At 50.5% G+C, this 26,119-nt stretch overlaps 1 protein-coding gene across 1 annotated transcript in view; it reads right to left on the bottom strand.

Moving 5' to 3' along the window:
• Positions 1-15,889: 15,889 nt before the first annotated feature.
• TSHZ3 (teashirt zinc finger homeobox 3) overlaps positions 15,890-26,119 on the bottom strand; it is a 69,834-nt gene continuing 59,604 nt past the window's right edge. Inside the window, exon 3 of the mRNA XM_059044731.2 lies at positions 15,890-19,540. Within this exon, the coding sequence (XP_058900714.1) occupies positions 16,335-19,540 (3,206 nt within the window). The 3' untranslated portion in view covers positions 15,890-16,334. The remainder of the gene's footprint in view (positions 19,541-26,119) is intronic.

Here is a 26,119-nt window from a genome sequence, read left to right as displayed (position 1 = left end):
AGCTCCCCGAGGTCAGGGACTTGGTCTAACTCAGGTGTTATTTCAAGTGCCGAGAACAGAGCCTGCACATGACAGATTCGATAATGCATGTTGAATAAAGGTGGAAGGACTCTGCGAGTCTTGCCCTCAGTATTTAGTCTCCCAGGAGGAAAGCAGCCCGTGGCTTCCCCTGGTTTCCCCAGGGCCTTGGGCTGGGATTCCCCTGGCTGGTGCTCAATCCCCTCCTTTGGGTGTCATCACAGCCATTTGTGGTTGGGTGGGCATCCCCTCTGAGTCCCTGCAGGACAGGGGTCCGTGGCCTGTCCCACCTCCCTCCTCCATCTACCCCAGCCCCAAGGCTTTCCTTACATAGTTTTTGGAGTAAAGTCACAGCAGTATTCAAAAGGTTAAAGCAGAGTGAACTACTAATTTTAATGCTTTCTCTAAGCTTCAGTTTTAATAAGCGAAAATGATGTTCTTATTTGCAGTAAAGTGGTGTTATAAAATTCTGTCTGTCAAGCTCATTTTAAAACCATGGAAATAAATGATGTGACAAAATCAGGCTATTAGACAAGTGAGGAAGAGTGATTTCCATAAAAGTAGAGGAGCTGTTCCTTAATTTCACACTTGGTAGTCTTTTGGGTCGACTAAATTTTTAAATAAGTGATAAAATTATATTAGCGCAATTGCATTTTTATAGATTTTTTGGTCATTGTACTCTTTTTCAATCCCTTTATTTTAACTCAAACTGTTCTGCTGAAAGGTTACTCTCAACTTATGCTACCTCGTAACAGTCTCTGCCCGCAACGCGGCCCGAGGCTCACAGATCCTCAGACCATCCAAGCAGGGTCTGGTCAGAGCACATCACACGCCTGGAAATGGCCATCCCCTGCCAGACACCTGGGCTGGGGGCCTATGGTCTCCGGATCCAGAGGGAAGGGTGGTGGACCCCTGAGACTATCCCCTGGGCCGGGAGCTCACCTATCCCGGGCTTCTGAGCTCCTCAGTGTTTCGCTCAAAAGGAGACCTGGTTCTCCGGAAACCCTCGGTGCCCCCACTCAGGATGCTGGCTGAGGACAGGACTGGGCGGTGTTTGCACAAGAAGCTGGGAACTTAGGCAAAGCAAGGGAACAGTGGCTCCTTTGGGGTCCTTCATGCGCCCCCCCCCACCACAACCCCGCTGGCCCCCTCAAATCATCAGCTAGCCGGCGCTGAGCTGGTGTTCTGTCTCAGGCCCTGGGAGAACCCTCAAAGGAAATCCAGATTCCGCAGTCTCCCGTGCAGCTGAAATAGCCCTGATCAGACAGACACGGGCCCAGCTGGGGGAAGGAGGAGGACTCTTCTGATTTGATTTTTAATAATCAAAGGCCGGCATCAAAGGTATGAATGTTTGGCATGTCCTCTGCCCTGCTCTGTGCCGATTTCACAGGTGAATTGTTCAGAGGCCAGACGTCTGCGCCCCGCAGGTCCCGCCTCAGCCAGCTGCTGCGTCCCCTCGTCCGCAGAGCTCACAGCCTTTGCCGCTGGAGCTTTCAGCCAATTCTGAGACCCAGGCAGCAGCTCATGCTCGCCCCCAGCCCAGGTTCCTCTCTTGTTCTGCCCAGGCTGAGCCCCTGCCTGGGTCACTGTCACACTCACCAGCCTCGTCCACCTCGACAGGTCACCTCTTGACCTTGGCATCCTGCCTAAGCACAGGCAGTGAGACGACCCCTGACATAAAGGTCTGGTGAATGGCTGCCCCCTCGCCCTCCGTGGATCGGTCTAGGTTCCGGAGCCGGGACCTGGGGCTGCACAGGTAACCCCCAGCTCAGCCTCAGCATCCACCTAGCCTCTGGGTATGTCCTCCTAGCCTGTGTTGAGGGGTCGTGAGGCTGCCCTCCGGGCTTCTCTTTGAGCAGTTTTAAAAAATCATGGATTCATTTCCAGGTAGTCTGCTTCCAGGAGCAAAAGGAGTCTCCTTCTCATTGGAAGGGAGGGAACACATGTTTGCTGAGCGTCTGCTATGGGCCAGGCACAGTGCTAGGCTGTGAGGATGCGGACACCTCATCTATTTCCAAGGGAGGGGGAGTACCCAGGTGGTACTCACCCGGGAAGCACAGCTCTTAGAACAAAGGAGCATCCTGCTCCAGAGAGAATGACCTCTTGTGGCTGGAGGCCAGGCGTCTGAAGTAGGGGGAGGCTGGGTGAGAGAGCCCTCACTAAGAGCTTTGGAGAATCGTTTTTCGGTAATCTAGCAAAGTGAATCCGGCACTTTCTGTGTGCCAAGCACTGTGCTGGCTCCAATCATAGAAGGGCCCTTGCCCATTCCTCCCTCCGCAGGGAGGCGGAGAGGATACCTGTTTACACCCGGAGGACTTTCCAGGTTGGATGCTTGGTCCAGGGGAAAGTGAAGCAACCCGGGAACTCACAGCCTGTCTGTGCCTCAGTCTCCCCATCTGTGCAGTGGTGCTCAAGGCTGCTGGAGGACTCTCCTGGCCCTGGCACCCTACAGCCAGGAGATCCGGGCGGTTATCGCGCAGCGGCCGGAGTGTGTGCCCTCTGTCAGCCAAGGAACATTCTTCTGCCCTTCGGAAGAGCATCTTCCAATCGCAGAAGTCAACACTGCATTCTCCCCAGAGTCTCCAAGAGGCAACGTGGGAGCGCAGGGGAGTGTTAGAGTCACACATGCTTCCTGGGAAAGAGGAGGAAGTGCCTGGTAGACAAAGCCTGCAGGGTGGCCTCGGAGGGGCAGGGCTGTCTCTCCCTAGGAAGGAAGAAAGAAGAAGTCCAAATTAGTCATGTTGTATTACTTCTTTTTATGGCAATGCTCTGAAAGTCTGCAAATGTCAGCATGTTAATTTACTGTCACTCAGTGATATTATTTCATCCTTTCAAAAATGTGTTTCTTGCATTTTCAGTAGCATACTCCAAGTGTTCTCCATCTCAAAGTTTCTATAGATAGTGCGACTACTTTCACTCTGACCGTTGCCAAAATGTAGAAATTCATCTTTGACTGTAGCCACATATATGTTAGGCATGGAGTTGGGGACTTGGGTTTCCTGCTTACAAAAAGGGGAAGAAGTCTGATTTTTCTCTCTGTTCTATCACCTCTTGTCCTCCTAAAGTGCTCTGGGGTTTCTCTCTCAAGGAACGTGCAGAGATAAATTTAATAGGGAAATTTTAAGGAATCCGTCACGGCTGAGTTTGTATATGCAGTCTGGACCCTCCCTGTCTCCGAAGCCAGCCCAGCCCCAGCCCCATGCTTCTCCTATGGTGGCAAACTTATTTCAAAAATTCTGATGAAACACTTTGTAAATTTTGTTATTCTGTGATGATAATAAATCATTATAGCCTTAAACACTTCTCTAGCTTGGAGCCTCAGTCACAAATTATCTTGTCATTCTGACCAAAACATTCTCCAAAAAAGCTTGACAAGTGCTAAAACCCAGAACATGAAACCATGTGTTGTTGTGAAAGCAAGATTCAGAAATGTCAATTAATTAGATTAAGAGGCTACTTTTAGCTTTACTCGTGTTGCCAAATAACCCTTAAAATATGCAGAGCAGTGGAAATTTACCTCCGCGGTAGAGCACTTCTGTGCCGAGGGAGGACAATGGATCGGACTCACGGATGAAACTATTGTAGCTGTCAGTCGGCTCCAGAGAACGATCTAGGAGCAAATGTCACTTCTTTTCCCACAGTGTGGCTTCATAAGCCGGGTAAATTCTGTCATTTATGAATTCAAGTAGTTCCCCCAACCCCACCCCTTAGAATTCGTATACAGATCTAGAAGGAAAAGTCAAGCCTTTTTCCTCTGTCTTTACTAGTAAGATGGATTTTTAATGTCTTTCTGTGCTTTTTTATAAATTTGCATTTGCATTTTGAAGTTCACTTTGTAAAAAAAAAAATATATATCACGGAGAAATTATTTAAATTTTTTTATCCCTGTTTCTTGAAAATCTGATCTTTAAATAATCTATATCCTCCATTTTATTTATGCCATAAACTGTTCCTATATTTTAATGGTCTGTTTGCTTTAAAAGGGGTTGTTGGTTTTAATAGCTCAGTTACTATCTTTGTAAACTAAACTCCTTCTGACGAAATTCAAGCAGATCATCTCTGCCTGTGTGTGGAAGGCACATTCCAACCCCTGAAAAGGAAATTTAAGCCAAATAAATATTCTGCCCAAATTAAAATACATAAAATGAATAGTTAACTTGGACAAGAGCTGATGGACAGAGCAGTCCGGCTGCGGACACGTGGGTGTTGGAAGAGCTGGCTGCCAGGCAGGGCCTCAGGAGAGGAAACCCAAGTGAAATTAATTTCCTGTAACCCCCTTTGTCCATTCCTCTGGACTAATTGATTGCAGTATTGGCATGGACATCTTGGGCGAGCAGAAATGGGCAGGACAGATGGCACTACTGAGGGTGACGTGAGGCCATTCCTGCCAGGATCTTAGAATTGCAGCCCCTGCACCCCAGGCACAGCTCAGCGCCCTCCCCACCACCCCGCATCAGCTCTGGGGGCACAGGCACTGGAAACTCACCTCCAGATTCTCATGGCTGTTGCACCCACCTTGATTCTATTGTAATCTGTGTGGGTTCTGATGCTAACTTGATGACAGGGCATTTCCACAGAGGAAGACACATCTGTGCCCGCACAAAGAAATGGCAGGGGTGGGGTTGAGGCTGAGGCTGCGATGAGGGATGTCTGAAGCTTTGCAAAGTTGCATGGAGCTGTGACAGAAGCCCTCCCCTCCTGGCATTTATAACCTCGCTACCCACTGCCCACTGCTATCCCCAGCAGCAAGCATGAGGAACCGAGAAAAGCATGAAGGCCAGGGGCTCTGTCTGAGCCCTCCCTCCCTGTCCGGGGGCCATTGGGGAGGGAGGTTCACCCTGGCGGTCAGGGCAAGCTGTGCCCGGTGCCAAGGATGGGACTTCCTATGGGAGGGGCGTCTTGAATGGAGCTGTTTCCTGCATTCTGTCCTTTTGTGCGGGGCCAGGAGAGGGATGGAAGTGGGGATCTACAGCCAAATGCCAGGTTTCTGTACCTCACAGTTCCTGTGGGTCCCCTACTCCCCGTACTTCCCACGCCTCTCAACCAATCTCACTATTTCTAGCCAGAAATGAAACAATTAATGAGCTAGAGAGAAGCCCTACGTTACCTCTGGAACTAGATGGGTAATTAAGACATAAATAAATAATTAAATAAGGAAATAGAAGAAAATGGATGAATGAGGCATCCAGGGCTCTAGTCTCCCCAGAGTAAGATGCACAGGGTGGTAGAAACACAGAGGGGAGGGGGATGCCGGAGTGCTAGTCTCAGCTCTGCGGCTGACGTGGCGTGTTACCTTGGGCAAGTCACTCCCCGTTGCTGGGAGCTCTCTCACCGGACCAAAGAGCCCGCCCTGACTAAATGCCTATGGGAGTGCAGGGACGAGACGTGAACGTGCGTGGTTTAATGCAGTCGATTGGCAGGTGCTGCCATGCCCCCTCACGTCCCTTCACCTGCACCGTTATTGAACCTGCTAAAGGCTTCCTACTGCAAGCACCTGGGTCTCTAAGGCCCCAGGATCATCTTCTTCCACGCACAGGGAGCAGTGCTCAGCCAGAAATGGGTGGGAGTTCCGGTTCCCCAACTGCCCGACCTTCAGAGGGGACCCCTTGGAGATTTTCCTGCACAGTCCTACAGAGGTTCCCAGTGGGATGGAGTCCCCGTTGCCCTCAGTGGCAACATGCTTCTTGATGCATCTGCAGCTGGCTTCCTTTCTCTTTCTGTCTCCCCTGTCCCCCCACTTCTGTCTGTACTTTTTGGGGTCACCTGTCAAAGGGAGGACTGCACCAAACCCTCATCTCAGGATCCACTTCCGAAGGAGCCTCACCTACAAGACAGATAGGGAGTTGTAAGGATGGGGCCAACACGGGAGCCCACGCCCCACCTAAGACGGGCAGCCCCCTGCCGTCACCTAGGAATGTGGCATCTAGAGATGCCAGAAATGGCTACGAAATCTCCCAATTTTCAAGCTTTGGCAATGAGTTAAAGTTTGTTTTTAAAGTGTGGTCCAAACCAAACAATCTGCAGGTCGTAGTCAATCCACAGGCTACATTTTGCCACCTGTGCCAGGTACCCAATCACTGTTAGTTCAGGTGCCAGAGGGGCCAATGGATGAAGGCTCCTCTTCCTAGTAAATTCTGGTCTGCAGCCATCTCAGGGTCTAGGCAGTGTCAACAGAAAGGACAGGTGGCCTTTGTGTGGGTGGTGGGCCTCCAGCTGTACCTTAAGGACGTACAGCTGCCTGGAGGCCCACCAGCCAGGAGGTTCCTGAGGCCAGTGACATCCACCCTGGTACAATTCTGGCCCCAGGATGAAGAGCTACCTGCCATCAGGAAAGCCTGCTCCCGGAGGCCCACGGGAACCCCATAGCTTGGTTTCTCATCAGGCTTATACTTCTGCCCCATGGAAAATTGAGATCCTTTATTAGGGGGAGCCATCCCTTGAGGAATCTGAGGCTTATCGCCACACCGGCAAAGCTGAGGCTTGACTTCACTCAAGATGCACAGAGGTACACCTTCCAACCCAGAAACAGGGCCATCTGCAGCCCAAACCTGAACCCGAAGTGCACAGCTTGAGCCTGATGTTGGGGCAGAAAGAGTCCTGGTGCTTTGGGCCTGAAAAGTGGTTGAGGTGAGACTGTGACCCGCTGCTGATCAGAATCACAGCTGTTGTTCCAGGAATGACCCAATCCCGGGTTCCCACCGATGCGACAGAGAGCTTTTCCCCTCAAGGTTGCCAAAGCCACTATGCCCGAATTTCAGCTATGTGAGCCAAATTTCCCTTCTTTGCTTAAGATCTGGAGGCAATCCCTGCTGACAGCATCTTGACAAGCATCCCTGAACCCCCCAAGCCTGGAAATGAAGGGGCACCCCATGAAGTACAAGTTCTGGAAGGCAGCAGGAAGTAGTGTGTGCCAACTGAGACCCACCTCCAAGGCCTGTGAGTGGGGGACCTTGGAGGGTCCATGGCCCCTGGGATTAAGGAAGTGTACGGACTTTTGAGAAAGGGGCCAGAAGCCCTAAATGGTCAAGAAGCTACAGTAGAAAATCCTAGAAGGGCCTCCAGGTGGAATACAATAAAAAACATCTATCACTGCAATGGTCGCAGCAATATTTCATTTCAGAGGTGCTTCTCAGGATGCAAGAGGCTCTGCCATGGGTCCCGCCATCTCAAGGCACAGCCAGAAGGCAGCTGAGCAGCTAGCTTTCCTGTGGTTTCTTACAAGGAGAGGCCCTCCCCTCCTTGCAAGCTCAGATCTTATCCACCCCTCAAGGTCCAGCAAGGCCCAACTAGTTCAAAGATCGGCTCTCAGCCAGTGCACTTTGAGTCTCCAGGACCAGAGCCTTGTAATCTCACTCTGTATTTTCTGCCCAATGGCATTCTTAATTGGGTGTTGTCATTTATTTGTCACAATTGTTTTGTCTCCTTTCTCCAGCTTGACTCCAAACTCATTAAAGGCCGGGACAGCTCAGGGCGGGTCTTAGGCGTGATTTCTTCCTTCTGGGTGCAGGCACAGGGTGGGCGTGGCTGCGCTCTAGTCTCATGGTCCAGCCCCCTATGATGGGACTCGTACAGTGTCCAAGGAGACCTCGCCAGGGCCCCCGTCCCATGTCTTGGGCACACAGAAGCTCCTCAGAACTTCTCTCAAGACGAATCATGGGTGCCCATGTTTAGGAAAGGCAACCCCTACTGCCAAATGGGCCATAGTGTCAAAGTCTCCCTGCATTTATGCTTCTCTGGGTGTCTGGCCCCAACCTGGCATCTGCTCCCTGAGCCTTCACCAGGCCCATGCCCAAGGCGCCATCTTCTTCTCAGCGCTTCCTTCCCCTTCCCCATTCCATCCGGCCCCCTTGGCTCTTGATGGCAGAAAGAGAGGGGCTGACTTTCCACCAGGTGGACACCTCACCGCTCTGGCCTTCAGTTTGATTTAGGAGAATGGGCCCATCTCTTTTCCAGCCTTGAGAGATTCTCACCACCCCCTTCCCCCACCTCTCTACCCCAGATACAGAGTCGTGCAGGGGTGCGGGTGGAGGGGATCCAGCCAGCAGAGGAAGGAGCCCGGATGCTGAACACACTCTCCTTTGTGATTTCTCCAGGTTCTATGTTACCTTGTTGAAAATGTGAATATTGACAGTATTTGAGAAAGCTGTAATGCAAAGTTGGGGAAAACAGTGTGAAGTTCAGTGGTCAGACCTCGAGGACCACAGAGAGGGCAGGAAAGGGGGTTCCTTTTATATGCTCCCTCGCCCCCACCCTGCCCTGCCCGTCAGGTCCCGGACCCACCCCTAGCTCACTACCCCCAGGGGAATCTGAGGTGTCGGGGAGCCCATGAGCCTCCACAAGACCCAAGACTCAGTCTCTGAGTGAAACACCAGGGCCAAGTGTCAAACTCCTTCCAGAACCATGGCCCTTTTGGAGGTAGGGGATTTAGTGTAAGCTCAGCAGATGAATGGGTTTGCACTCAGACTGTGCTTCTAATACTTCTGCAGACAGACGCCTGGCTGACCTTCCTGAGGGCAACTGTGGACCAGGGCGGGCCACGGTGCCCCGCTGGGTCTCATCTACAGATGAGCCCTGTAGGAATCCCAGCCTGGCTGGGGAGAGGCAAGAAGAAAATGGGCACGTGACTGTCCTGAGAGAGCTGAGCTTCTTGCACACCCAGATGGGATGACACCTCAGGGTGGGAGAAGGCCTTTGCTTTGGTGGGTGTCCCAACACGAGGATGCCCTCTCACCATCTCAGCTGGGGGCCTCGGGCCACTTCCCTTGCTTGAGAAGTCGGTTCTGCTTCTACCCTTACCATTGTGCATCCCAGCAGTTCCATCAATGTGCTGCTTAACCACGGGGGAGGGGGGAGACTCCCCAGGACCCCAATTCCACAGGCACAGCCCCTCGTGCCTGGAGCTGGAGTCCACTGGGCTGAGGATGGGAAGAGACAGCGCGCGTGAACTTAGCACGACCACGCAAGCTGGCCACGCCCCCTGGAAGGTCCCCGCGCTGCAGGAACCTTTCTGGTCCCCCAGCCAGAGCTGCTTCTTTCTGAGGCCTGTCACTGCAGCCCTTCAAACCCATTTGACTGGGTTGGAGCGCATCACACTGTCACCAACTCAGTTTTCATTAAGCGGCTGCTTCTCTGTTAGCCTAGCCAAGCAGAAGAACTCAAACACATGCACAAATTAAATCGACATCCAAACTCCACCAATATACAAAGCAATTTAAATGATATTCATTAGAGCGATGACAAGCCCTGATGAGGCTTTCAGGAGCCGGGTCCTTCAGCTTTTGCCGACTCGGTTTCATGGTCACTGAGGCGGAACTCCGGCGACTATACCTCCATTTTCTTTTTTTTTTTTTTTTTTTTTTTTTTAAGCTAAGAAAATGACTCCTTCCTGACACACCTACCTCCTTCTCTCTCCTTCCCTCCTCGCTCTGTCTTGGCCCAAGTTTCCCCAGCCCTAGTTTCCGGACACAGGAATGGCCGTGAACCGGAGAGTCACGTAAAGGAAAAAGCAGCCACCCTGACTCCTTTTTTTCCATAAATGCTCCAATTAAAACAGATTTCAGTTTCTCGTAATTTCATTTCACTTGGCCTGGGAGATCTCTAACTCACAATTATGACAGTCGTAAATGTGTCCTGGAATCCTGCTGTGGGAAAAAAAAAAATAATGGAAGTGAAATGTTGAAATGCAACAATTTTTCAAACTTAACCCTCCAAATTTAAAAAGTCATTTCCCAAGTCCTATTTATATATTGTAATTTTTAAAGAGAGAGCAGGATGGGGCCCTACCCCCACCCCTTGCTGCTGCCCCGGGGCTACAGTGAAGGAGACAGAGGCCTCTGGTGTGGTCTGCAGGCCTGGATGGGCACGGGGCTCTTAGGCCTCACACGTGGGAGCTAAGAGCCATGCCCAGCCTCAGAGCCACATCTGAGTCTCCCAGTCCCAGGAAAGGTTTCAAGTCCACCTGGGCAAAGAGAGCAGCAACGGACTGCCTGATTCACCGCCAGCTAAGGGCAGAGCAAGGTCATGGCCACATCCATCAGCACTCTGGGCTTTGGAGTTTGCAGCCCAGATAATATTCACAGCAGGGGGAATGATCAGCAACTTCATACACTGATGCCTGCACTTCTGTTTATAATTTTATGCTCAAGGTTAATTATGTGCGTCCTTGCCTTTGATCAGAGATATTAGCACGTGAGAATGTTGCCTGAGCCCATATTGGGAAAATAAGGATTCTAAGAAATACCCATGGACTGAAAAAAACACTGTCATCATTAAGGAATGAGCTCTTAGTTAGAAAAAAGCTCTGGAAAAATGGTATAGACAGCACTGTCCAATTGAACGTCCTGTGATGATGGGAACGTTCCATGTCCGTGTTGTCCAAAAGGGTAACCACTAACCACACGTGGCTACTGAGTATTCGAAGTATGGCTGGTATGACTGAGGAATGAAACTTTTCATTTTATTTCACTTAAATGTGAATAATCACATGTGGCTGATGGCTACTATTTGACCGTTCGGGTTAGACAGTAAATAACAGTGTATTCCAATTCCTGAGTAGCTAATTGTGGATGTTAATCTCTGGAAAGAGGTCACCTTGCAGATCATCATTATCATCAGGAATGATTTATTAAGAATATATTAGTACATGACATTATACAAAGGTGGTAGAAAAGCTGTTCCTCTGATCTTTTATCATTAGAATTTAATTTTGAAAACACCTGGCTCTTTGGACCCCGGGTAGCACACTGACCCCCGAATGCTGAGCCTCAAGAAGCCACTAACTTTAAGTCGCTCCTGATGTCCAAAGCCGTGGCCGAAGTCACCATCAGGCTGTCCGGGACTGTCAGGCCACTGAACAACAATTTGGCAAATCCATTGTTTTGGCTGAGCAGGGAACACGGTCCCAAATCGACAGTGCTTTGGGATGCCTTTAAGCCCACCCATTACCGGGTTTGCTTGCCTTTACTTTACAATCTTCCTAGGGGAAGCCTGCTGTCAAATCCTTGGAGATCAAACCACGGTGCCTGTGCGTCCAACGGCATCTCCCTCTGGCTTGGGGAAACTCCATGGCTGTGTGGAGAGCGAGCACCTCCCTGGAAGCGAAACCCTGTTGGCTCCCTGCTTTCTGCACGGACACCAGGAGTCCAGGCCTCGGCAGTGACAAGGCTGCCACATCGCACACACGGGAAGGTGGGGTTTGTCAGGACGAGCTTTTCCTCCCAGAAGCTTTATATGCTAAGAGACAGAACTGAGGCTTCCCCCAAAGGAGTGAGATGGTTTCTGAAGCTAACTATAGCGTATTTTGCAAAGGCCAGCATACCCTGGAATCGTGTGGGAACACAAGCACGAGTACCTTGTCTGCATCTCTGAGGTCAGCTGCGGGCTGAAAGGCATCGACTGGCACCGGGTCCCCGGGGAAATGCATTTTTAGGTTTCCTTTTGCCAAAGATTGCACGTGCTTACTAATAAATCCCTAGGGAGAAAAAAGGTTAGTGTTTCTCTTACCAAAAGAATAACTATCTGGCAGAGCAAAAATGGTAATTGCTCCATTAGCTAAAAGGATAATAGCTATTATTTTAAAGTATTTATTATTAAAGAGTGGTGTTGGGGTTTGTGTGTTTTCTTTCTTATGATTGCTTCCTATAATACCAAGTGGATTATTTTTGTACTCAATAGTCAACAGAATAAAATGCGATTGCAATTTTCTAATTTCAAAAGAGCTGCACAGACGAATTTGAAAAAATAAAATCATTTGATTTTTTTTTTTTCTTTTTTTCTATGAGATGACTTAGAAATCCCGGGAGACAATAGTTTCAACACAGGATTTGTTCAGTGTAGCCTCGTTTCCCATCAGCTCATGTCCTTCAACTACCCTCAGGCTTCTAACTTCAGGGTTCTGCTCTCAAGATGGAGTTTAGCTCTTCCCAGAGCTTGGCAGGTACTAGGGCCTTTTCTCTCTTTTAGTAGTCAGTCACCAGGTCTGTGAGACAATTGGTGGGCCAGGGGTTGGGGGCAGCGAAGTCCACCGAGCTGGAGTGGTCTGATTTTGAGAGAAGGAATCCTTCCAGATCCGCAGAGACCACAGCCCTGAGCTCTGCTGGGGAGGCCTTCCTGGGCTAACCACTGCCACCTAAGCTCTCCTCAGCACCCGGCAGAGAAGCAGCTCTTCGGTGGTTATCAATATTTTTTTTTTCCTTTTTGCAGAATGAAAATAGAACGAAGATGCCAGGGAGATCTGGGTCTTCATCATAACCCACCCTCTTTAACTATGTAAGATTTTGGTTAATTATAGAATTCTTGCTGCCTCAAACTTAAAGATACATCACTGATATTTTTTGCTAAATGTTGACGGCAGCGAATAGCTAAGATGTGGCATATTGATTTCTTGTTGTGAAGTGAGCTGTTCAAGCTCCATTTAAGATTTTCATCTTGCATGTAGCCCTGAGCACATCATAGCACCATAAATTAGTTAAATTGCACATTTATCACAAATGTTATTTTAAGATACTGCGTAAATGCGATGGCTGGAAGATATACAGTAGAACTGCAACAAGCCTGGGCTTGGGTGGGGTGAGGTCGGGGTCACCTACACACCTGTGATTAAAAGCTCCCTCACTTGGCACCAACCCTCCTCCTCCCTGGACTCGTTTAAAGACCTGACTTGGACGACCCATCCCTTCCTGCACTCACATTCTCTATTAACATCAGCCGTAGGCGAACTAGTGTACAGCTGCATCGGCCTGGGAATACAACTTCAGATCTTCCCAACTGATCTCAGGAAAATCAGGGACATTCTGGGCTGTGAATGGAAGGCTCTTTTGGACAGTGGCCCACTCTCCAGCCAGGAGAGGGTTTGACGACCTTGAGAGTAAATGGCCCTGCATTTGCAAGTGGGGTGAGGCCCTAGCCAGCCCCGCCTCCTGCCATGATGCATGGTTGGGAGGTTGCCATCATGCCAGGTTAGGTTTGCAGTCATGACTCAGGTCCTCCACTGCCCAGTTACTACGTTTCCTCTAAAGGTAAGATGAATTTCTGGGCCCCATTCATATGAGCAGTCCTTTCTTGTCTATGAGCCCCTGGGGACCAAATGAGTCATAGAATCTGCTACCTGCCTTGGCGATAAATCCTCACTTCTATACCCAAGCCGAAGTCCTAAAGCTACCCCTGGGGGGTGGGGTGAGGAGGAGATGGGCAGGGCATCAGTTTCTTCTCCCAAACTGTAAAGGGGGGCGGGGTTTCCAGCATCACTTGCACAAATGCCATCTCCCTTCAAGCCACATGGGCCCTGGTGGTGATGGAAGTGTTGTCAGTTTAATCTGTTAGATGCAGGACTTTGGATTCTAATAAACCAATGCTATATTTAACCTGTGAAAAATTCAAGAGTGGAAATCTGGGCTCCAGGATGTGAAGATGCGGAAGGCACGGGAGGGAGGGTGTCTCTGTCCCCTGAGCAGGTTCCAAGGGGAGCCGGCCCCCCGGGGAAACGTATGGTGTCCCAGGCCTCCTTCCAGGTAAGGGCGGACAGGGAGAAGAACCGCTCTGGGAGGGACTTCTGCGGCCACCCTGGAAGAGATGGGAAAGTGGACAAGGCCCGTGACCCAGAAGGGAAAGACCCGTCTGCACCGCCCGTGGGTATAGCCCAACACTGCCTGCATTACAAGGCGAGAGTGGAGCCAGCACACACCTCCCTACTTGCCAAAAACCCGTTTTAAACTCTAGTGAGGTTCTCTCTAAAAACCCGGAGAGAGATGGATTGCCGAGAGAAAGTAGAGCAGACAGAAATTTTGGCCTCATCTTGACACAAAGGGGTGGGAATGAACAGAAAAAAACGTAGGCGTGTTGCTGAACATCTCTGAAAGGGCTTAATTTAAATTTTTAATAAAAGCGTATATTTTTTTTAACGTGGAGGTGTTTTATATATTACATGGATGTAATACATCTCTCATTTGTATAATTCTAGGTTAGGAGCTACGATTCCACATAACTGCAAGAGTAGTCTGAATATAGTAATAAAGGTATTTTACAATTTTACATGATATGTTCCCAGCGTTTTGTTGGCATAATTTGCCAAGGCTAATAAAAGCTTGTGATTATCATATAAATGCTCTCCCCACTCCTCCCGTGAATGGGTTCAGGCTCCCCGTCCCCCTACACCTCGTTATCTGGGCTTGCTTTAGCACAAGAGAGAGACAGTGTGGACCCCAGGGTCCACCTGCCCAGCTGGGCTCTGTTTTCTGCTCCTTGAAAATCCCGAATCAACAGGAAGGAGCCGCCCTGCACTGAGTCTTCCAAAAACCTTTCTTCCCCATCTCCCTCGAGCAGGGCTCTGGGCCCTGACTTCGACTTCTCTCATGCAGATGGGAGACCAACCTCCGGCCCCCACGCGGGTCGCCAGGTGTGACCAAAGCTCCACTACCGCTGTTTGATAGCATTGCCCCCCCCCCCCCCAGCGAGAATCTAACCTCACGGGAACATCTTCCTTTCTTTTTTCCATTTTTATTCTTGGGGAAAATTCCGTCCACGCCGCCTCTAAGTGAATGTTTGCTGCTCTCCAAACCCAAAGTTCACTAAAACTCCCCTGATTTACGGGCGGCTTCCGACTGCCAGCACCTGGCAGACACAGCAACCAACTCAGTCATAAACAGATCGCATACAATTTAATTTTAATGTGCTCGTTAGTCGTAGCACATTTCAGACGTAATTGTGAACGCAACACAAAATTATAGCAAAAAGACAATTTTAATGCTGCCGTAGAAAAGAGGGTTATATGAAGAGTCACATAATGGTGGTTCATTGTCAACAACAAAACAGGGCACAGAGTGTCTGTGCTGTTTACATGCCAATATTTTATACATAGGTTCTCATATGGTGTCAGCTGTCAGTTACTTCTGCAAATTAACTGCCAAAAATGGAGAAGAACAGAATCACTTGGAGAGCCGGTAACCACGGGTTACCTTTCATAAGCCTAAAGATAAAGCTGCAGTGTGGGATCTTGGGAGAATAATTAGGAAGAACAAAACACAAAGTTACCAATTGAAATAAAAAAGGCATCCTACAATATGGAATAGCAACCAAGAGGGCTTATAAATAAGTAAAAGAGGTTGTATCACAGAATGCCTCGTGACTTTTAAGCAAAGTATTACAGTACAAACATTTTAAAGGCTTTATCAATGTTTAGGAAATACAGTACAAGTTCTCTCTCTCTCTTTTTTTGTTCTTTTTTTTTCCTTTTGAAATAGACTTAACCCTTTGAGCACTGAGTTTATTTTGAGCGTTTTTTTTTTTTTTTATTTCTAATAAATACCTTTAAAAATCATGTGCAAAATAGTTATGATGCCTGCCATGGATGGATTTCCTGGCCTCGTTTATTGAGACTGCTCAAAACAAATGATAATATGATGTTAATAAATATGTATAATTTAAACGTGAACCTCTATCAATATAGATGTACTGTATAGCAAAACAAACAATCATACTTTGCTTTCAGATAATGTTTCTGTATACTTTATAAATGTTATCTGTGGTATCTTCTGTATAATTTACAATGTTTGCATGTAAAAAAACAAAACCCATAGACCTTAAAAAAAAAAAAGAAAAAGAAATATACACTATACATAGGCATGGCTTATGCCCAGAGCATAGCAGGTACATAAAACACTGTTGCTATAAATGCAGGAAAAAAGGTCATTTACCCACAATCACATTTTTCATAAGAGAGTCTGAAATCTATACAATATATACATCTATGTTTCAATGTGAAAATAATATTCTTTTAAATTTCAAGGCGTGTTATACCCCTGCAGACCTGCATAAATGGAGGTTCATATTATTAATTATAACTAAGCTGGTAAGGAATTTAAAAAACAGAGCTTCATACATTATTATTATTTTATTTTATTTTTTAACCAAATTAATGCAAAAGTGCTTCAAAGTACTCAGAGGGCTAAAGATGAAAGGGTGAAAAATGCCAGCACACTCGGCCGCGTGGAAAAATGTGGCCGGTTTCGTCATAAATGCTTAATTAAACTGTCTGTTAATGCATGCAGCTTGAAGCATCGGGGGGGTGCTCACAACGAAATCCCATTTACACAAAGTTCCAAACACTTACCACTGCGTTTTAACCTTCATATTTTACCAGTGACAACAGCTGAGTATGCACCTCTATTAAACACTGTACAGTTATACAAAACAGTCCAGCCCAGAGTGATTCTCTGCAGTTAAAATGAGAACATGTGCCTAGAACAAGACAGAGGGGCCTTAAGGTGCCTGCAACAGTTTCCCTCAAAGCAAATCACAGTCGTTTTCATCAAAAGCAAACGCTACTGCTTCTCTAGCTCGGAAACATACAGAAGGTGGTCCTCTGGGGATTTCCCATGTGTTTTGCTGAGGTGAAGTTTAACCGCATGCTTGCTCGCAAAGGTCCGATTGCAAAGTTTGCACTGGTAGGAGGTCCCCAGGTCCTCCTCGGGGGAGGACGTCACCAATTTTTCCGACGGTGACTTGGTTTGTGCTATCTGATTGTTAATCTGTTCGGTGGACAGTTTGGACAAATCCCGTAGCCGGAAGCCCAGGTGTGACTCGAGATGGCTGATGTAGGTGGAGGGAGTCCTGATTTGTGACGCGCAGTCATTACAAAAGAACACGGGGTGACCAGTGTCCAAGTTTTTGAGGAACTTTGTTCCACCTGTCCTTCGCAGCTGGTACTTCACGTTGGCCAGCCAGTGGCTGATGGTGGTCATGGAGAGCCCGGTGAACCTTGAGATGTGCATGCGCTCCTGGGGGCTCAGGTCCGACATGATGTACTTGCCCTCTGAGGTCTGCCGGAGGCTGGCGGCAAACTGGGCCTGGAGAATCAGCAGGTGCTGGGGGTTCCAGTTTGATTGGCGGCCCTTCCTCTTTTGCGCAGGCGTCACCTCCTCGGCCTCCTCCAGGGTGGCCCCGTCAATGTCAGACTTCTCGGAGATGCTGGAAGGGGTGGAGGACTTTGACGTGTGGCTCTCTGTCAAGTTCTTCAGCATATCGGATATATCTGACAAGGCGTTCTCGCGGAGCGGCGAGTTGGACATGAACGATACGACGGCAGATGTCTTTGCCGTTGTCACCGTGGATGACGAGGTTGCCGGGGACGCGGACGTGGGTGACAAAAGCACTGAACCCAAAGAGCAGCCTTTGTCACTCTTGCCTTTTGTCAAGTCTATGGGTTGGTCGTTGTTGACGTGGTAGAAATAGCGGTCGAGGTGGTCCATCTTCTTGGACTGCGGGGGTGGTGGGGTGGCCACCGCCGCCTTCTCAGCCAGGCTGTTGCTCATCTTGAAAAGCATGCTCATGGGGTCGAGGGCAGGTAGGGAGGGCTTGGCGGCCTTGCCCAGGTGGATGTTCATGACCGACTGGAGGGCGCTCAGAGGGTTAACGAAGGGTTGCTCCGGCGGGTGGTCAGTGATGATGGCCGTGCTGCTGTTCAGGCCGCTGCCCGTGGGCTTCACCAGGTCCTTGCCGTTCTCCACCGGCTCTGCGGGGGGGCTCCCTTCCTTGCAGCCGTCCCGCTGGGGGCTGGGGCTGTCCTCCTGGCTTTTGAAGCCCCCGTCGCTGGACGCCTCCATCCTGACGGGCTCGCTGATATCGCTGCTGCACGGGGATGGGGTGGCCCGCTTGGGCGGAGAAAGCTTGCCCTCGGGTTCCTTCATTTTCTCCTCAACTTTGGCAACTTTCTCGGTGACCTTTTTCACCAGCTCCTCCATGGCGTGAAAGTTGGTCTTGGGCATGGGTGAGGTCTGGCTGCTGGGCGGAGAGATCAGGGTCTGGCTCTTGGTGGGGGACACGATGTCACTGGTGCCAAACATGGGCTTCAGGGGTGCGCTCTTCCCCGCGGAGCCCAGAGACAGCTTCATCATGTTGGGGAGCTGGTAGGCGGCGTGGATGCTGGGGTAGCCCCCCCAGCTGGGGGTGCCGTTCTGGGCCTTATTGATGGCAGACGTCACTGTGTTTTCTAGGGACTTGAGGATATCGAGCCCCCCCTTGGGACTCTCTTCTAAGTCGTTCTCAGTCAAATAGTGGTACTTGGAAGAGATGTCGTACTTCTCCTCCTCCTCACAGGCCTTCTCCTTTTCCTTAGGCCTCTCGTCGGTGACCGCTTTCTCCTTGTCGGCCTCCTTCTTGACCTCCACGTTCAGTTTCGGGGAGACGCTGGCGGGCGTGTTGGAGGGGGACGTGAAGGTGGTGGCGGCCAGGGGCACGGACTGCACCTTCTCGTCCAGCAGGGTGGTGATGCTGGGCGTCGCAGGCGTCTCCATGATGGGCTTCCCCTTCTTCATGGCCGAGTTGGTGACCTTGATGAAGTGGCCGGTCACCATCATGTGGGCCGTGAGCTCCTGCAGCGTGTCGTGCGAGCTGCCGCACTCCATGCACTTGAGGATCTGGGACTTGCGGGCCTCGAAGTGCCAGGCGTAGCTGGCCCCGTTCTGGTGGCCGTAGCGGTTATTTGGCGTGATGTATGGGTTGGAGTTCTTCTGAAGCACGTCGTTCGTGTCCGCCACGGCAGCTTTGGGGGTGCCGCCGGTGGAGTCCGGGGAGCTGGGGAGCTCCAGCTCCAGCGAGGCCTTCTTGCGAGTGGCGGGGATGATTTTGGCTGCGACGGGAGTGACAGGTTCCTTCAGAGGCACTTTTTGGTAGTGTTTCGTTTTGATCATATGGACACTCAAGTCCTGGAGGGACTCGAACGAGTGGCCGCAGTACATGCACTTCAACACCTTCTGGGCGTCCTCCTTCCCCTCCATTTCCAGCAGCGAGCGTTTGCGGGGCTTGGACCAGCGCTTGGGGTTGTTGTTGTCAGTCTCGTGGTTGTCGTCGCGGTAGTGCCCCGTCTCGTTCATGTGCACCGTCAACTCCACCAGGGTGTCGTAGGCGGCGCTGCAGTCTTTGCAGCGGAACTTGCTGGCCCCGGTGAAGATGGAGCCGTAGAGCCTGCTGCTCTGCCGGTACAGCTGCACGGTGCTGAACAGGCTGGGCTCGGGCAGCGCGCGGCTCTGTGACACCTGCTGCAGGGTCTTGGCCACGGCGCTCTGGTGCCAGTCGAAGCTCCCGCTGCCGCAGCTGCTGCTGCTGCTGCTGCTGCTGCTGCTGCTTCCGTTGTTCTTCTCCGAGGCCGGCTGGTGCAGGTTGAGGGTGAGGCTGGACCAGTAGGAGTTGGAGAGGAAGTTGTTGTACACGGCCTTCATCTGCTCCAGGCTGTCCGCCACGGTCGTGTCTTCCGCTGGGACTGCCACCTCCTTGGTCTCCTCTTCGTTCTTGATGGAGCCACTTTCAAAGTCAGCCATCCGGTCACTAGTCTCACTGATGTGGGACTCACTGTCCATCTCGTGGCTGGAAAACTCAGCTGCTGGGGAGTTCTGGTAGCTGGGGCAGGTCTTGCTGAGCTCCTTTTCTGGGCACATGTACTTAGCCGAGGGCTCCCCATCTGCCAGGCTCTCCTCTGGGTCTATATCTTCGTCTACCAGGGCGGCAGCCTTCAACTCATCTGAAACATAGGCTGCCGTGATAACAGGTGGGACAAGTAGGATGGAAAGAAGGGACACGGGGAGAAGGAGAGAAAGAAAGAAAGAAAGCAAAGCATTAGTAAGTGTTGATCTTACCTAGAACATTTTCTCGGCTCTCGGGAAAACGCAGCAAAGCAGACAGGCACATTTGTTTGTAAAATTAAATAGTTAAAATGTGGTGCTTCTTTGGAGCAAAAAAAAACTGCTCTTCAAACATAATTTGCCACCTTCTTCTTCTCAAGGGGCAACAGCTTGAAATTAAAACTAAATTTGAAATTAATGAAGCACATTCTGGAGGTGGCATTCATTTCTAAAGTAATAAATTACTTGTATCAACCTCAGAGACAGCAGTTCCTGTCTGTCAATTAATATGTCTTATGCTTCTCCTACCCCTAATGCATTTCTTAACAGACAGATTCACAATTTAAATTAAGCAAGCAGTTTTTACTCATTACATTTTTGAGGCTCAATCTTTAATAAATATAAAGCACAAAAACATCAATACAATTTTTACAAAGTAAAAAGAAAGTACATCAATTGCAAGAAATTAAAAACAAGGTTTTGTGGCTTTTTTTTTTTCTGCCTTCCTTCTGAAAAAGTAGGTCTTATAGAAGCTTAAAGTAAGTTTCCTTATAGACGCTTGGACAGGTGTTGGTTTGTTCTACATGGGAGGGAAGACTCTGACCCAGAGTCACGCCACCACCCAGCCCTGGCCGTGTCCCCCACGTGTACACTCAGCCATTCTCAGCTACCAGCACACACACTATCCACGCAGAATTATGTCAGAACAAGTTCAGGCAAATTGGTATGCGGTGCTCATTCCTGCTGTATAAATATATACAAGACCTTCCAGTGGACCTTACAAATGTCAAAGTGTTTGCTCTTTAGACTACTTTGTCAATATTTACTCAGCATAAGCTTCATGGGCATCCAACAGGGATCCTGTCTTTCTGGAAGCAATGTAACTGGGGATGTAAATCCAGCCTGTACTTCCGAGCAGGTGGAGGTGCTCTGAGGAGGGCTGAGCAGCCGTGGGTTCTGGAAGACGCACTCCAGAGATGCAAAGCCAGGAGAACACTTGCATTCGTGGAACTGAGTGATTTTTTTTTTTTTTTCATTCTTTTGTATTCAGTGACTTTGGCTTTTCCTTACTGGAGCTTGCCTGACACTGTAAACCAAGTTGGGCTGATCTCGTGAACAATTAGGCGTGGCCAGCCCTGTGGTGAGTGACAATGTTAAGCCAGAAAAGGGGTGAAAAGTAATTTCTTGTCAGCTCCTCAATACCTGTTTGCTTCTAAAGGCCAGTGGCTGAGTGTGTGAGGCAGCTGGAATGGCCCAGTGCTAACTGCATGGCTGATTAAAAGCTCCTAGGGGGGCTTCCCTGGTGGCGCAGCGGTTGAGAGTCCGCCTGCCAATGCAGGGGACACAGGTTCGTGCCCTGGTCCGGGAAGATCCCACGTGCCGCAGAGCGGCTGGGCCGGTGAGCCATGGCCGCTGGCCCTGTGCGTCTGGAGCCAAAAAAAAAAAGCTCCTAGGAAAGAAAAGGAAACTTTGTTTGTGGAATTCACTCCCATAACTTTAAAGATCAAAGATCGGGCCCCAGATCAATTTCACACCAGAAAAAGAAAACCAAAACTAAATCGTGAAATGACTCAAAGAAGATTCCCAGGAAGACACACAGATATTTCCCCTGGCTCTTCCAATCCAGGTCATGTGTGATTTTCTTCTTTCCTAAGACCCCTTTGAGCACCAAGATTTCTAAGCTGAGAAACTACCGACTTCCCAACACTGAGGTGATTTGAATTTGGATAGCAAGTATCCCAGGGACACACATTCCGATCAGCTGTAGAGGCAGGGGTGCTTCTGCTTATATGCAAACAGTGAAGCAAGAGTCTAGGGCTGGAGCTGTGGAATGTCCTTCACAAATGACCAGAAGAAAGTGCCCTGCTCCGGTCAGCTGTGGTGAACCTTCAATTTAAGGCCGTGCACTTGGAGCTGACAAATTAACATGGCAAACAAGCTCTTTTCCTAGGGCCAGGGCCACAGTGGATAGCGGACTTCGGTGCTGGTCACAAGGGGGAAGATGAATGCTCTTGTTGGGAAAGGAAGAGGAAAACAAAAGGGAAAGAAGGTATCTCCCCCTCTGCACACCATCCCCAGCTTCAGCACACTCAAACCCCAACAGGGCTCACAGGTCTTCAGGGAGGGGAGCTGGGGGCAAAGTGACCCAGAGTCGCAGTTTGCCTGGAGCTCTTCTGGTTTCAGCACCGAAAGTTCCACATCCCGGGGATCCTCTCAGTCCTGGGCAAACCCGGTCAGCCAATCACCCTGGCCAGGGGACAGACACCCAGCAGGACCAGGTCAGAGCATCCAGGCAGATCTGCTTTACTCTCGCAGAGGACCTAGAGCAGGGCGATGTGGGTTTGACTGTCTGCGGAAATGCACTGGGTGCGAGTAGGTATAACGTTTGCATCCAAGGGGCCTCATTTGGAACACTGAGTCTGGAAGGAAGGGGAAAACCACAATGGCCCGTGTCCCTGCCTGGCCCCGTGTGAACAGGGTAGATCCCAGAGCCCCTTCTCTCCCGGAGATGGCCCTGGGAGCCACAGTCCGCAGCGTGACTCACACCCATCGCAGCTCCCATGGGATTCAGTCTAGAAGAGGCAGGAATCCAGAAATGGCCCCATTTGGCCACTACAGGAGAGAGACACCAGGCAGGCAAAAGAAGCCAGAGCCAAGGGTGGACATGAAAGAGCCCAATGTGGCACGAAGGCCACCAGTTAAGGGAACATTGGTGGCTCTGCCACCTCACCTCCCACCCAGGAGCAGCGTGGCCCCCGTGGAAGCCTCGGCACAGTGTGGGGAGCACAGCAGGCTGTCTGGAGCACCCCCCCCACATAGCACACACACATGCACCATCATCGGCCTGGCCGGCTCCCACCCTGAGCTGGCCCCCAGCGAACTCCAATATGCCTTGTAAATCGCACAGCAGTATCAGAATGTCATCGGTCTGATGACTGAGGAGGAAATTAATATTGAAAGAAAAGTAAGGCCAACCCCCCTGGTGGGAACCAAATCCTACTCTGAGGAAAATGAAAAAGCTTCGGGGCCAAGAGGCCCTGGATCCTGGGAGACGTGGCATCACCCCACACAGCACCCTTGTCATGGTTTCTGAGGCTCCTTACAAGCACCCTTGCACACTGCCCTGACAGGGACCTCACCACCTCCTAAAACAGCCATTTTCTTTTCAGACCCAACAGTGAGAAGTACTCAGAGGGCAAAGCACGAATCCTTCTGCTATGCTTTGCAATAATTGCACTCCTCCGAGAATATCACAACCACTCTTGATGACTGAACTTCAAAAAGTGGTGAGAAAGCTGAAACGGGCCCAGAGAGACGGCAGAGGGGATGAAGGGATGGAAAGGTTCATTCATTCCACTAATTCTGATCGTGCCCCACCCCCGCCAGGATATCCTTTTCTTTCTCTCGGCCTCCATTTCCCCATGTGTAAGTGACAGGGCACTGCGGCCTGATCTGTAAGGCCCTCCTCCTCTACGTCTCTGTTTCGTGGCTTTTCGGAGGAAAGGGTAAAGAAGTGAGGCAAAGCCCACTTGCTGGGGCTCACCCCCTCCACGCACTGCTCCTCACAAGCACGCAGTGGTTAAGTCACTCCTTTGTCCCCTCTGCTCTGCACTAACCAGCAAAGTCCCCAGCCGGGGAGAAGGAAGAACGTCCTCACTGGGACAGTTGATGCCCCGGATCAGGCCAGGAGGGGAGGGGGACTGGGTGTCTCCATCACAGACTGGGTGGACAGTGAGAGGTCAACAGGGGGCTTGGGGGGCACTGGGTGAGAAGCCGGCCCCACCGAGGTGGCCATCAGGGGTCCCTCCTGTCAGGGAGCCGATGGCACGCCCGCCCTGTCCCCGGCTTGGACCTGACAGGTAATCGCGCACAGGTAATCAGGCCGTGGGAGGCTTTGCTACTGTGGACAGTTATTTTGATCCCTTCTGCTATTTAACTTTCTGCTTAACTTTCTCCTTCTGTTCCTGTCTGGATTCTCCAAGGCCAAGGGCCCACTGTACTCTTACGATTCTGCACATAGTAGGTGAGCAACAGACACTTGCTCCCTGCTTTGGAAAGAGGTTGACTGGAGGTCACATGCAGCAGCAAGATGCTTGTTTCCAGCCTCTGTCCCCTCCGACCCCCAGCATCTCTCACCCCTCCTCAAGGAAGCCCTGACTCCAGTCCCAGCCCCTTCCCTCTGTTCTCCAGACAGAAGCCACAGGATCCTTATCATTCAGCGGGTGGGTAACGCCCCACCCCCGCCCGTGGAACATCCTCAGTGACCTCCATTGCCCCAGAGTCCTCCGCCATCTCGGCCCTACTTCCTCTCCAGCCTCTCGGCTTCTAGAACGTGCCAGAGCCTCTAACTGCACTGCTGCCTCCTGCGCTGGAAACCCCGGGGCAGATTCAAAGAAGAGGAGGGGGAGCCATCTACCCCTCCCTGGGATGCAGTGGAATGTAATATCTGGGAAAGGGGGCTTCTTGACCCCAACTTTGTCCCCTTAGCACGCCACCCGCTCCCTTCTTTTTACAAGGCACACCACTGAAATCTCTAGCTTACAGCAGATGTTCCAGGGTGTTCCAACAGACTATCAGCTTCATGGGGTCGGGACCAGCCCCCCACCCTCAAAAAAAAATCTGCTGCAACCCTACTGTCTGGCCCAGAGTAGCCACTCAACACACATCCACGGAATGAATGAGTGAATGAATGAATGAACACCATAGATGACTTCTTCAAACCTCCTAAATAGTTGCTAAAACTTCTAGATGGATCCAGACTCCAGCTGGTCCCAGAGAAAGCAGATGTGCTGGGGTCTGATCCAAAGTCCTTCCTGGATCCGTTTTCTCAGTGTGAGTGGCATGAGGGCTGGCCTCTGGGGGACAGGATGACAGAAGCCTCCACTGAGGAAGAGGGGAGGAACACCCCCAGATGGTGGTCTCCTTGCACAGGGGCCACCCCTGGCTGTGCCCACATCCCAGTAGACCTCTCCGAGAATGCATAAGCAACACCGTTTTCTCTTGAACAAATACTATTAAAATAGAGACCTCTGCTGCCGGTTCCAGCACAGGATGCCCTGAACTGTAAGGGGGAGGGACTCGCATTCAAACCAAATCATCAGCTGCAAAGATGCAAAGAAACACACGAGACTGGAAACTCAAGGGAGGATGGACTGGGGCCTGTGTTTCATTTTTCCCCAAGTCGCTCAGTGGAAACAGTTCCTCTCCAAGCGGTGAACCCTCACCAGTTGCTGTGACTGCTTCCCTATTACATCCCCACCTGCTCTCCCCTTCAATGAAATGTAAGCTCTTCAGGCGGCAAGACGTCAATCCAACACCCCAAAGCTGAGGGCCGAGGACACATTTTTGGACAACTGGATGAACTCAAGAACTTCGCATGCCCAGAACCAAATGGGACTCTTGGGTAGAGATGCATGTTCATGAGAAACAAAAAGCTCTCACGCTTACAAAGGCTTTCTACAACGTTCCACAGCCCAATGCCCTGGAATGTCAAGCGATGAAAAAACCACACTCCTACCTAATATGTGCATGTTTATGAACCATTTTCACATTCACTGCATTTGATCCTTTCAATGGTCCTGGCAGGTGGATAAAATGACTTCCCTTTTGCAGCCTAGGAAACTTCAGTTCCGACAAGTTAAATGGGACGCTCCCAAGCCCTCTGTGGGGACCCCTCAGGAGTCAGTATAAAGGGCATTTGACTAAGCCCCTGAGGCAATCACACAGAAGGAGCATGGATGGAGCTTCTGCCGCATCAGAGCCCTCCCTGATGCCCCATCCCCATTGGATCCCATGCCTGCCCCTCCAGAAGGGTCCTGAGTCCCCTCCCACAGCTCTCTGGGGCTCGTGCCTTCCAAGACGTGGCCACAGGGACAGTGGGCTGTCCAAGGAGTGAGGAGCCAGCCAGTGCAGCAATCAGAAGGTCTGGAGGCAGCAGCAGCCTCATTAATATTTATTATCATCATTAACTAAACCCAACCACTAGGTAAAAAGGAATTAACACTTTTGATATAAATAAAAAACAGTAAGCTGGGGCATAACGGAATTCATTTCTGGGCAAGTGGGAACTACCTTCATCATACTGTTGCTGTGCATCTCTCCCCAAAGGAGGAGATGAAGGAACTGAGGGGTGTCCCTGTGGGAGTGGGTCTCCAGCCGCAGGGGTCGGGGGGGGGCTGGGCTGGGGGTAGGGCGGCACTGGAGGGAGCTGGAGAGAAAGGAAAGAGGGCATGGCTGTGGCCTGCTCCAGAAGCAATTTCAAAGTAAACTGTCCTGTGGATTTGTGCACTTTCTGGGCTGAAATGAGGGTTCTGTAGTTATAACCCAGTTTACAAATTCCCAAGACTTCCTGGGAAGGTGAATTACTGGCTAAAGCATCCTGGGACCCCCTCTCCCCTCTCTTCGGAACAGGTGGCCCATTCAAGGTACAAGAGCACCTCCTCTTGTACCCTGAACGGGCATCCTCCATCCTCAATGACTGCGATGGAGGG

The sequence above is a fragment of the Kogia breviceps genome, chromosome 18 (assembly GCF_026419965.1).
Source record: "Kogia breviceps isolate mKogBre1 chromosome 18, mKogBre1 haplotype 1, whole genome shotgun sequence".
Taxonomy (NCBI): Eukaryota; Metazoa; Chordata; class Mammalia; order Artiodactyla; family Physeteridae; genus Kogia; species Kogia breviceps.
The sequence above is the reverse complement of the archived record's forward strand: the minus strand, read 5'-3'. Positions and strand labels throughout refer to the sequence as shown.